Source organism: Giraffa tippelskirchi, chromosome 2 (assembly GCF_054371585.1).
Source record: "Giraffa tippelskirchi isolate mGirTip1 chromosome 2, T2T-mGirTip1v1.2.pri, whole genome shotgun sequence".
Classification (NCBI taxonomy): Eukaryota; Metazoa; Chordata; class Mammalia; order Artiodactyla; family Giraffidae; genus Giraffa; species Giraffa tippelskirchi.
In genome coordinates, this window is record NC_137276.1 from 2,890,001 (window position 1) to 2,902,500 (window position 12,500).

A 12,500-nucleotide genomic window follows, 5' to 3' on the forward strand; every position below is an offset into this window, starting at 1 on the left:
AAAAAAGAGGCCTGACATTAAGACCCTCGCATTTTGGAAATCCGATACGTATTGACCTGTGTACTATCTCAGTGCACAGATCTGATGTCAGCAGAGTGTACTCGTGTATAGGAACTGCTCATTACAGGTTTTCTGAGGAAGCACATTGTCTGCGAGCCCCAGAAGCCGATCGGCTAGGATTGCTCAGTAATCAATACTGCAGCGTCTGATGGCCCGGCGTGCACACACCACAGCTGCGGCCACCGCTTTCAGGGACTTCCCGGTAATTAGCCGGGCCTCCGACGAAGCACTCCACCACCGGTCACTTTCTTATCGGTCAGGGGAAAGTCTCCTGAAGGCTCTGTCTTTTAATTTGACTCTCTTAACTGTTTCCTTTCAAGAGGGCAGGTGGGGCCGCAGCCACCGACACCCCGGCCAGGGCTGCTGTCCCACGGGGAGGGTGTGGGGGCGTCCTTGTTGGGGTGGACACCCCGTGGAGTGACCCCCTTCAGGGTGAACAGTCCGGTGGCGTTTAGTCCAGTCACAGGACTGGGCAGCCACCACCATGTACTGACAGATGTTTCTGCTGCCCCCCCAAGGAGACCCCCTGCCCATCAGACACTTGCTCCCCATCCCTCCACGCCCTGCAGCCCCCAGCAGCTGCCAGCTGGGGTGTCCTTCCCCAGAGCATCTTCTGGGTGGTTTTCTTGACTCATTTCCCCTGTCAAGGTTACTAGGTATGAAGAGTCTCCTGGTTTTGTGTTCTGGATTCAGTAACTGAAAACGGGGTCGATCTGGGACCGTGGGTCCCTGCTGTCGGGGAACCCTGGAAGCTGGCAGCCACGATTCACACGCAAATGCTTTGGGACTTGTGATGGGTAACCCGGAGGCCGATCCGTCGGTATTAGTTTGCTGCTTGTTAAGAGCTCAGCCTTAAGATGGAAGATCGAGCCCCCCACCCCAGGTACCAGTCCTTTTCAGCGCGGGGCTCAGATTTCCCGCGTTGCCATGATGGAGGTCCAGGACGCGGTCCCGAGAGCTGGGACTGAGGCCGGGGTCCGGCGCGGGAGGGGCTGCGGGAGGCGGAGCTCCGTCCTGCGTGTGGGCTCCATGAGCTTGGGGCCCACCCGGGATCTGGGGTCAAGGCCTCCTGCCTCAAAGCTCACGGTGCCCCCCCACTTCCCAAGCACCCACAAGACCAGGCCTGGGGACAGTCTAAGACTTCACAGTTAAAAAATTAAACAAACAAGCATCATTGCATATAGGGTTTCTTGAGAGGCTGTGAATAGGTTGTTTCAGACACGTGATACCCACGTGCAAAAGACAAGCCTCGAGACTGCTCGAAGTCTCCTTTTTCTCCTCAGTCACCAGGGTGCACGTGCCAAGCCCACTGCCTTTCTAAGGAGACAATCTATTTCTCCTTTGACCAGAAGGAGAGAAATCATTATTCCATGATTAGTGGCTTCAGTTAGGTAAGGCGGAAGGCAGTGGGGATGAGCGGTATTAATTACCCCAGGCTTGCAGGCTAGATCGCCTTCTCAGTGACTTGGCCACTGGGAAGTTGCAGCTTTTGATGGAAGTGGGCAAGTTCTGAGCTCCTGGAAGCGGGAGGAAGGCGCTGCTGTCAGATGAGAGACATCTCATCAGCTTTTCTCTGACAAACCAAATTCATTCCTTACGTAATTGATAACGGCCTTGGCCAATTACTTCACACATTACAATACACAGAGGCCCCCTTTACAGGTTTTGCAGGGCTGTAATTAGCTATGCTAATATCCCCTTTATTGGCCCTAATATTGCTCAACACCTTTTGCCATCCTGGAACCCACTAGAGCCCCATGGCCTGTCAGGACCGCTGATTATTGAGAAGGATAGCTTTAATCAAACATAATTGCAGTTAATTTTTCTCTCCTGCTCTGTTGCCAACGTCTAATGCCACGGACTCCTTGATATTCCATTAAATTACAATTAAACAGCCTCCTTTGTTTCTGATTGTCCTGAACAACGCCACAAAGTTCTGTAGCTGCTTAAAGGAGAGTGTTTGGTCCTAATTGCCTGCGCGCTCACAAAGGGCCAATTTACACAATACCCATGTAGAATTTAAACAGTTCATAATGTAATGGATATTACACAGGAGCCTAACACTACAATTAAAATGATTTTCATCAGATAGAGAAGCTCTGGTTAATCAGCTTCATAAAAGTAAATATAAATGAACTAATTCATAGCTTAAACACACAGAAAGGGAGCAGACTCTGAGATTAGTCACTGCGGAAGGGGCTCGCCCCTTAAGGTGGGATACCAGGGGTGGGTGCGGGTGTACACGGTGGGTCCTGTTACCCGAGCCACGCGCGGGGTGCCCGGGTCCTGCTGCGAGCACTTCCGGTGGCATCGTTGGAGAAGACGCGGCCGTGATGCCCCGAGACCACGCTGAACCTGCTGCCAAGGTCGCAGCCCTGCCAGAGCGGCGTCAGAACTGTCCCGCGGAAGCGCAGGCGGCCTCGGGCTCTGGAGCTCAGACTGGCGCCCTCAGGGGCTGGGCCCGCCCTTGCCCTTGCCCTTGCCCTTGCCCTTGCCCTTGCCCTTGCCCTTGCCCTTGCCCTTGCCCTTGCCCTTGCCCTTGCCCTCGCCGCCTGGCAGGTGGAAGGCCCGGGCCCACCCTCGTAGGATGCTCTTGGGTTGAGAGGGGCGCCTGCTGTTCTCAGCGCTCTGAAGCACCGGGGGGCTCACCCGCGGGGCCCCTCGCCTAATCCCCGCTGGCTCGAAAAGAGGAAACCCTATTTCCAAAGTCCTGCGCCCGCACCTCCGCCCTTCTAATCGCTGCTGAGAACTTGCCCGGGATTTTGCGTGCAGTTTGCGAGCAGAATATTGCCGGGGAGTTTCGACTGACGTGTAGCAATGTGCCCTGAGCTGCCGCTTCCCCTCCTGCCTGGGAGAAACAAGTAAATAAAGCCCATATTTCAAGCTTGATTTACTCTGGTACCTACTGTGAAAGATGATGACTCTTTAGGGAAATAAAGACAGGGTCAGGGAATTAGTGTACATAATGGTCATTTTGATGATGGGCCAACAGATGCAACGGGGAACGCACTGTACACAATTAAGCATAATGTACTAATGACAGGTTAGACTGTTTATCGCCTCTTCGCCATCCAGCGGCAAATCCATGGTTAGCAGTAATAAAGAGTTTATTGGTGTGAAAGCCAAAGATTTTCTGACATAGGAAAGATTTTTCCTTTCATAACAAGAGTATTAAATCCTTTGTGTACCAGACTCTAGAAGTGAGATATGTAAAGTGCTTGTCAGATATTCCTTAGGAAAAAGCCAATTAAAGGGTAATTGAGTAAAGGATGAGAATTACCATTCGACCTCACGTGTGTGCGTCGGTTCTCAGCCTCCCCAGACTGTAGGGAGCCGCTGCCGGTGGAGACCCCCGCTCAGTGGGGACTTTGGACCGTTTGGTGGGCTGGACTGGGCCGCCCACCCCGGGGAGGCCTGATCGAATCCTTGAGGAATAAGAACGAGGGCGGAAGCTGGGAGCAGGCCTCCTCTTCCTCCTCTGTCCGTCCCCACACGTGTTGGGCCTTGTTTCGTCTGAGCAGCTGGGGCCCGATGCCGCGGAGGGACCCTGCTCCGTGGGGCCCGCACTCAGGCCTACGGGTCTCTCCCAGGTGCTCTCGCTGCTCTTCAGAAACTTGGAAAAGAACCATATTGTTGCCTACAAGTCCAGAATGTGTAAGCGCGTGCGCACGGGTGTGTGACTACACCCGTTCTACAGTGGAGCCTCAAGATGTCTGGGATGGTTCCGGGGCCCAGCACCCAACTTTGCTCCCCCCTGGAGCCGCCAGCAGTCAAGGCCCATGGTGACCGCACAGGCCGTGGCTGTGCAGGCTCGATGCCCACTCTGCCCCCCTGGAGGTGAAAGGGCGAGTGGGCTAAAGAGACAGCAAGGGCTTGGAAGACTCCTCCTCTGGAGGGGGAGATCAGGCCCCGAATGAAGGGCTCCCCCAGTCGGCTCCACGCGGACGAGCGGCTCCGGCCCGCAGATGAGCCGGGCGGTAATGTGTGGAGTAATTGCACCGGAGTGGCTGTCCCCGAAGTGGGAACCTAATTGCCTGACAGGACGATAACTCGGTGACGCCCTCACCTTGTTAGGCCCTTCCCGATGCGGTCGGGCGCGGGGTGGCCGCAGGTGCACCTAATTTACCTCGCTGCGGAGCGCGCAGAGCTTAATTGCACAGTGGTTGTTAGGAGAAATTGGTGGGTGGACAGCCGGGTGGCTTACTGTACGTGATGGCAGATGGTGTTCAGAGGCGCGGCGAGCTGAGTGTATAGGTGAGGCGAGTTAATAAAAGATGTAAATTCTGGCCTAAAATAGCGAGGCCGCGCGGGATGTAAGGAAATTTAATTAAGTGGCCACTATTCTTTTTCCCCGCCAGTCGGTGTTCCTCTGCTCTGGTGGAAAGTCATCCCGCGTACGCTAGGAGACAGGGATCTCCGTCTCCTGGATGTTTTTTTATTTTCTGAGACGATAAGCTGCTGCAGGGAACCTTGGCTTTCAGTTTGAAGTCAAGGCGATCCTGTGAAGCTTCGTAAAAACTGGGTCATCATCCAGTGGAACGTTGAGATTTGGGAGGAAAATGGAGAAGATGAGAGTTGATGGCCATGTGGATGGGGTGTCAGCCCAGCAGCCCCAGCTTGGTTGGGTTCAGGACGCCTGTGGCCTTCTTGAGAGGAGGCAGCGGTGGTGGGGGGCTGAGACACCCCCTGTTCTCCCGTGGCTGGGGGTACATCCAGGCCTCCTGAGGTCCATGCGCCTCTATCATGAGTCAGAGCATCTGAGTCAGTCTTGGAGCACATGGACATGGGGAGGACCAGGTGATGATGTCTTTGTCACGGCATTTCAGCACACTTTGGGGACCCCTGAAACTTCACACTTCCGAACAAGACTAGACCTTGGTGGGGAGCAGAACCCTTTCCACGTCCCGCCTCGGTCTCCAACCAGGGCAGTGAGCGTTTCCCTGCCGCACCTGGGGAGCCTTGATCAGTCCCTTAAAACCACACGTAGGCCTTTCACAGACATCGCCGCCCTGAAAAATCCCCAATTTTCTGTTAAGATTTGTACTTATTGTAACTTGAAAAACTCTCCTTTAAAAGTGTGGCAGCCCACGCAGTGGTGGCCCCTAGGGTTGGGTTGCCAGGTAGAATTCACGTCCCGTTAAATTTGAATTTTGGATAAACAATTTTTTTTTTTAAGGATAGATATATGCTTTGGGATTCCCAAGTGGCTTAGTGGTAAAGAATCTGCCTGCTAAGGCAGGAGACACAGGAGATGCAGGTTCAATCCCTGAATTGGGAAGACCCCCTAGAGGAGGACATGGCAACCCACTTCAAGATTCTTGCCTGGAGAATCCCATGGACAGAGGGCCTGGCAGGCTGCAGTCCATGGGGTTGCAGAGTTGGACACGACTGAGCAACTGAGTATGCATGCATGCTTTGGGACAGGCCTGTCCAAAAAATTATTCATTGTTTATCTGAAATTCAGATTTAACTAGGTATCCTGTGTTTTTATTTGCTGAAGTTGGCAGCCCTCTCTAGGGTGGACAGGTCCCCAGGGGTTAATGGTTGTGCAAAGATCCAGGTGAGAAATGGCCAATCTTAAGTCACAGCTGTTATTTTAGAGCTTGGAAAAGCCCCAGCTGTCAAGACAAATGTAAGTTACTCCTTCCACATGTGGAGATAGTGGACACTGGCCGCTGGACCTGGGGGGTGCCTGCCTGGCTGCCCCCAGCTCGCTCTCTATCGCCCCCTACAGGGCAGCCGGCAGATGGCGTGGGGTCATTTCCCTGGCTCCTCAGGCAAGAGTACCTTTCAAAAACTTTGTGTCTTTTGTCTGATAACCCTAACAAGTATCCATTTTTTGTATCTTTGTAGATTCTTTCTAAAGTTTTTCCTCAAGTGCAATCAGAACTGTTTGAAGAATGCAGGCAACCCCCGGGACATGCGAAGATTCCAGGTATGCGACTCTGGACCGCGGTCTGCACCTGCGGTGTGAAAGTCAAATGCTCTGGTGTGCGGTGGTTTGGGAGTCAGTGTTTAGCTCTCAGGGGCTTGGGTGCAAACCAGGATGGGTTCATTTAATAGAACCTGTAAATCGAATGCTTTAAAATGATGTGGCACCTTCTGTTGGCCAAAGCCATTGAGCCCGTTGAGACTTAGGACAGAGTGAAGTCTGCTCTGGAATCATGATGTGAGTTTCTGCTCTGATGAGGGGGTGTGTGTGGGGGTGCCTCTTGCAGTGAGCACACTGCCTGGCTCTGCATGTTAGGCGACAGGGTACCCCGAAATCAGAGGAGTCAGAGCTGTAGGTTAGGTTGGAGTCTGTCTTACATTCAACTATGGTGAGTCCTATGGGTGTGCTCCAGAGAGACTTTAAGGATCTTTTCAAGTCAAGTCCTCCTAAGGTTAGCATCTCACTTAGTCTGTTCCCTTGCTCATTCCTCGCTTGGTTGGTTAGACTTTGGAGGCCACACTGAAGATCTTCCTTAGGGACGGCTTGGTCTGTCGAGGGGGAGGACTGTTGGGTAATACGTGGGGTCCCCTCCCAGGACTGAGGGGCCGCCTCATGGCGGGGGCTGGACTTGTTCCAGGCAGGCCTCCCCCAGGGGCGGGATGTTCCCCCTGGTCAGCTTCCCTCCCCTCCAGGGGCCGCCTCCTCTCGCTCGCCTGATTCCCCGCCTATGAGCTGGACTGCGACCCTGCACCCAGGCTGACTCGTCCTCTGCTTGGCCTTAGAGCCCAGGATTGGCTCTTAAGGAGCAAGGTGGAGAGCCAGTTTGGGTTTCAGTTGGTTTTCAGTTGCATAAATTACAATCCGGTCACGTTGTTCTTGCCTTTGTGAATGACCGGGAGGTGTCTTCGGGGGAAGTGCTCAGCACACATGATGGATTATTTTGCTGACTTTCATCGTAAAAATATCTGGGCCGGGACACAGAACTGGTCCTTACCCACCAGAGAAGAACATGGGTGCCCATTGCTAGGCTGGGTGTTGCCAAATGCTGCTTCTTTGGGATTTAGTCTAGTTCACCATCAAATCACTCAAGGCCTTTTTAGAAATGTAAGTGATGCTTCAGTCTTTGGATGAAACACAGGACCCCTGTCTTGACATCCAGCCCAGCAGTCAGAGGGGGTGGAGCCGGCGGCCAGCCCACGGTCAAATGCAGGAGTCACATGTCTCCTGCAGACAGCAGGCCTGCTTCCCGTCCTTGGGCACGGGGCTCCACGCCAGTCCATCAGGCGGACTGGAGATCACACGAGGCTCACCAGTGGCCACAGGCAGCGTCGGGCACACGTGGCCTGCAGTTACTAGAAGGGCTTCCTCCAGTCTCTGGAGCTGCTTGCCCTGCCTCTCGGGAGGTTTAACTGAGCTGAGCAGCAGGTCAACGCTTGCACGTGTTTCCAGCCCGTGTCAGTCTCAGCACCTTTCCGTAGGTGCACGGCGGGGCCGCGAAATGGAACACAGCCCATCCGTGCTCTCTGCTCAGCGACTCTTTTCCCTTGGCAACTGACCTATATAGAGATGGCAGGGCAGAGATGGTGTCCTTTCGTGTGTTTGTTTTCACCCTTTCTTGTTTCTTGAACTTGTCACGGTTGAGGAGGGTCAGGCCTGTGGCTCGGGGTTACTCATGTGTCTCTGCATCCCACGTGGGGGCGTGTTGGCTGAGGCCCCTCTGTGCCCAGGGCAGGGACTGGCACAGAGGCTGCCAGGAGGGCACCTGCGTGACCCTGGCATCAAGGCTGCCAGGCCAGTAGTGGCCCCGGAGCGGGGTCAGGGCCACCCCTGCCAGGGCGGCAGGGATGTCTCCCCCTGGACCTGAGGACGCTGGACCAGCAGTGGCGCTGGCATTATTTCGAGGCTCAGAGGGGCTCATGCTGTGGAGACTTGCACAATCTTGGCAGCGCCCACAGCGAGAGAGGGTCGTCCAGGAAGGTGGTCCCTTCTTTTGGGGGGTGGAGTGTCCGGTGGGTACTCGTCCTACCTCGCCGTCTTCTTTTGGGGCCTGAGACTTCTGTAAGAAATCAGTTACTCACAGATACCTTGACATATAAATATGTAGCTTTGCCTTTTTGAAAACCTTTTCCTTATAATCAATTTTATCTGTCATTTTTTTAAACTAGCAGACTTTTTCTAATAGCAGTTTTAGGTTTACAGGAAAGTTTCACAGAAAGCGTGAAGAATCCCCACGAGCCCCTGGCTGCCCTGCCCTGCCCCCTCCCACCTCCCCGCCCCGCAACTCTCTTGCGTGTGTGGCTCCTTGTTCACAGAGGCCCGCCACAGCTGAGGCTTTTAAGCCGCCTCGTGTGCCAAGCTTTGATGTGTGCCCACCTCCTGGTGCCCACGCACCTGCCCAGCTATTCTCCGTGAGGCCGTGGTTCTCCCTGCTGTCCAAACAAGAACCAGGGCTCCCTGCACCCCAGATCCAGGCTCTGGCTCATGTCTGGGCTTCTGTCTCTGCTACCCCTGGTCTTCCAGAGATAATGCATTGTGCAGACCCGCTCTGTTCAAGGAAGATCTCAAGGCCGATGTCATTTCCTGTTTCCTGAGCCGTTAGGTGGGGGTACCGATTCTGGGGTGCCTATCATAAGCTCCCTGGGGAAGGTGTCCCTGGGAGCAACTGTCCCTGCCTGCGTGACTTCCTTCTTAACTCCTGTGACAATACTGAGACTGGGGGCGGGCCTGCCGCCCTCTGAACCTGGATCAGGGCTGAGTCATCCCTCCCACAGGAAGCACGTTCCCTGGACAGAGTGCTCCTCGCCTTCCTCACCATGAACTTGAGAAAGGATACTTTCCCTGCTCAGAAACCACTTTATTCCTATTCACTCGGTTTTTTCAGATGCAAAAACGTTCATTACCAGACACGGGCTATAACTGTGACATTGGCTCATGTGATGATACAATGTAGGCAGTAGAAACAGCTTCTGATTTATGAAGGCTTTTTTTTGGGGGGGAGGGGAGCGGGGGCCACTCTGAATCCTCACAACTCCTCAAGGAATGACAGTCTCCAGTGAACCCATTTTAATTAGATAAACTATCTAATCAATATGTGAACAGATCAATCAAAACGGTAGCTTTAAGACGAGTGTCTGGAGGGGTGTTTCTGCAGCTAATGGCGAAGAAGAATTTTTCCCTCTGAATTGAATTCACTTGTTAGCATAATAGGAGATTAAACTGTAATTAGTGCAGTGGGTTTGGAAGAGAAGCAATCTTGAGTCACAACAAAACAACCCACCCACCCCATTAGCCAAAAAAGGCTGTGTGTGCACGCACGTGGCTTCGAGGAGGATCCCGGGAGCGGAGGCGGGGGCTCGGACGGCTTGCTGGGCCCCGTGGCGGGCCCTGCCCCTGTCTGGCTTGGGCCTCACCGGCGCTTGTCTCCACAGGTTGTCGTGTCCACCACGGTCAACGTGGACGGCCACGTGCTGGCCGTGTCCGACAACATGTTTGTGCACAACAACTCCAAGCACGGGCGGCGGGCGCGCCGCCTGGACCCGTCAGAAGGTACGGCCCCTTCTTATCTGGAAAATGGTAGGCACACGCTACGTGTCCTCTCTTTATTTGCGATGCTTCCTTTCCTTCGCGCCATCCTCTCTGTTGTTGTCGTTTCGTGTCTGGTTGCCCCTCCCTGGTCAGACCCACGTCCTCGGGACAGCCCCCTCCCCTCCCTCGCTGGTAGGGTCTGGGGGCCTGGCATTCCCAGCCTCCTCACCTCCGGGGCCCCCACTTTATTGGTTGGTCTGTGCCTAAGCTTTCTTTTGCTTAGAGCGTTTCCTGCAGTTTTAATTTATGTGGGTTTTTTTTTTTTTTTTGGCTTCTTGTAAGCCTCCATCCGGGTCATCCCTGATGCTTTGGGCATCTGCCAGGGGTGCTCACATCCTGGTCCCGTGGGCTTCGGGGACCTCCTGGCCCTCCATGGAGAGAGAGCCTGTGTGTGTGTGTGTGTGTGTGTGTGTGTGTGTGTGTGTGTCCGTCCACACATGGGGGCATGAGTGGAGGGAACGACAAAAAAAAAAAAAAAAGCATAAAATGTGTACCAAACGCTTTCAACTGATGGACTTCTTGTTTTGCTTGTTAAATGAGAAGAAATTTAGTGACGGTGATAGGCTTGTAAGTCAGGATTCAGAAACTCACGGACACGGACCTTTCCAAGCCCCCCGTCACCTGCTCCTTGTGGACAGGCAGGTCCCTCCGTGAGTCACCTCCCCCTAACGTAAGGTCCGCTCCTCTAGCAAACAGTCCATGAGAAGCATGATATTCTGACCAATAAGAATTGTTGGGAAAGTAATGTGAGTTTTTTTTTTTTTTTTAAGTAAATTGCAAACACAACAGCATGATTAAATTCTTCAGAGCACAGAGCCCGTAGACTAAGCAATTTTAAGACAAACTCTCTAGACTGAGGTCTTGGGTTCAGGAGCTGCATGTAGAACAGACAGACCGTTCACAGGAAAGTGAATGAAGCCCGTGTGGATCATCAGAATGAAGTATGATTCAGACATCAGAACTGGAAGACAATTTATGAATCTGCTGCAGTCCACAAAAATAAACTAATTTGTTTTTCTACATTAATGACTAAGGTGTAAGAGAACAAAAATATAATAATTAAAGGTCGCCCTGGGCGCCAGAGTCATTAGAATCTGTGACGTACTGTTTATCTCCTTTCTCTGCAGTGAAGGTAGGTGTGTGTTTTGCTTAGTAACCATCACTAATGAGGTTCACAATTAAGAAGATTGGATCCCAGTCCTCGGTCCCTGCTTCCCTAGAGGGGCAGTGCTGGCAACGTGATAGGTTCAGGATGGCCCCACAGCCCTCTGGTGTTCGGTTGTAGACTGGGTCCAAAATCAGCCTCCTCTAATGAGCTATTATGATCTGAGCAAAGTACAAGTATTTATTTTTGTAAGTAGCATGAAAAAGCATTTGACTGTAAGCAGAAAATATAGCATTTAGGAAAATAAAGGCCACTCGTGGGTACCTTGGAGATAAAACCCAACTCATCAAGAGCTATTTGGAGAAGCAGACTGGCTCGAGATTTTTTTTTTTAGGGTTTTCAGTTGTTTTTTTTTAATCAACATTTAAACTAAGTCACTTTCTTGCAAGAGATTGGAATATGTTACTCCACCCCTGAAAATGACTCATAAGTGAAAGATGCAAATAGGTGACTCTGAGAACTGATCTCTGCAGGTCTTTAGGGAAGGCATTTGCCATCAGCAGGGGGGGGATTCTATTTGCTTCTCTGTAACTGATGCCTGGTTCTCAGGTGCCCTACACAACACGACAGGGGTCTCTCTGGGACTAAGAGAGATACTGCCTCCACTCCCTGTGAGGCTGACACTTCGGAAGTTCATTTCCGGGCCAGTCTGTGTCATCCCCTTGTCTTCCTTCTGCCTGGTTAGTACCTACCACTGGGTGCCATCTTGGCTTTGAACAGGTCCTGCATTCTTTAAGGAAGAGGGGCCCCCAGAAACCACAGATCTGGGCTTCTCTGCAGCCTCTCCTGGCTAACACCTCATTATCCAATCATCTAATATTCACCAGCAGTGTGTACACACTCGCTGATGATTTCCAAGTGAACTAATTCCCCCTGCTGCCATGGATGTCTGCCACCGCGTCCTTTGAGCTCACAAAAAAGCAAGGCAGATTATTTACAGTATTGAACACAAGCGGCTGAAAACAGCCGTGCTGCCTTCCAGCGTGGCCCAGAAGAACCTGCGCTTTCTTTTTTTTTTTTCCTTGTCACTTGTCCCTTCGTAAACGACTCCAACCCTGTTTAAACCTTGCGTGGGCCCTGCCCAGCACCCGGCCTGCAGCAAGAGCGATTTGCATGCCAAGTGCCGTAATGCGGTTAGGTTTATGCAGTGAGGACGACGGAAGCCAGGCTGCGGGGGCTTTAGCGAGTTAAGGGAACAGATGGCCCTAGGAGAGGTAAAAGGTATAATCCCATCAGCTGGAGTATCAGCCAGCCATCTGGACATCTCGAGCACAATTACAAGACATTTTAGCAGGCAGAACAAAGGAGTCTTCATGAGGCAAGATTAGGCCTGTTGGACCTCGATGCTGTGAATGCAGGGAAGGTGGCAAATGCTGTGGTGTTGCTCAGAGAGCGCGCTGATTACCAGGAACCAGGACAGGAAGCTGTTTACTAACAGAATCCTGGATGTGACCCCCCGCCCCCCACAGAAAGGCTGGGGGACCCTAACGGTTCAGTCAGCGTCTCTGGGTTCAGATGGCATCCACCTTCACTTTCTGAGAGGCCTGCGCTGGCCCCAGCCGTCAGGCACCCTGGTTCCCAGACCAGCCCGTCCCTGCGGGCGTCCAAGGCGGGTGGGGGAAGCCAGGGTGCCCTTCTCCCCTGCAGGCTGAGAGGGGGGCTCCCAGAGTCAAAGCAGGTCCCGGCACAGGTCAGATGAGCAGGGCAGGAGGCCCCCGGAGGGAGCTTGGGCACACGGAAGAGTGGGCAGAGCAGGCG

The 12,500-nt window shown here is 53.0% G+C and overlaps 1 protein-coding gene across 21 annotated transcripts in view; it reads left to right on the top strand.

Moving 5' to 3' along the window:
- Positions 1 to 12,500, top strand: part of EBF3 (EBF transcription factor 3) — a 129,140-nt gene that overhangs the window by 83,308 nt on the left and 33,332 nt on the right. For 14 of the 21 annotated variants that reach the window (XM_081573013.1, XM_081573009.1, XM_081573010.1 and 11 more), the window contains 2 exons: positions 5,914 to 5,995; positions 9,421 to 9,538. In XM_081573013.1, coding sequence (XP_081429139.1) covers positions 5,914 to 5,995; positions 9,421 to 9,538 — 200 coding nt within the window. Of the gene's footprint in view, positions 1 to 5,913; positions 5,996 to 9,420; positions 9,566 to 12,500 lie in introns of all 21 variants that reach the window. The other 7 variants (XM_081572993.1, XM_081573006.1, XM_081572991.1 and 4 more) reach the window with 1 other exon arrangement.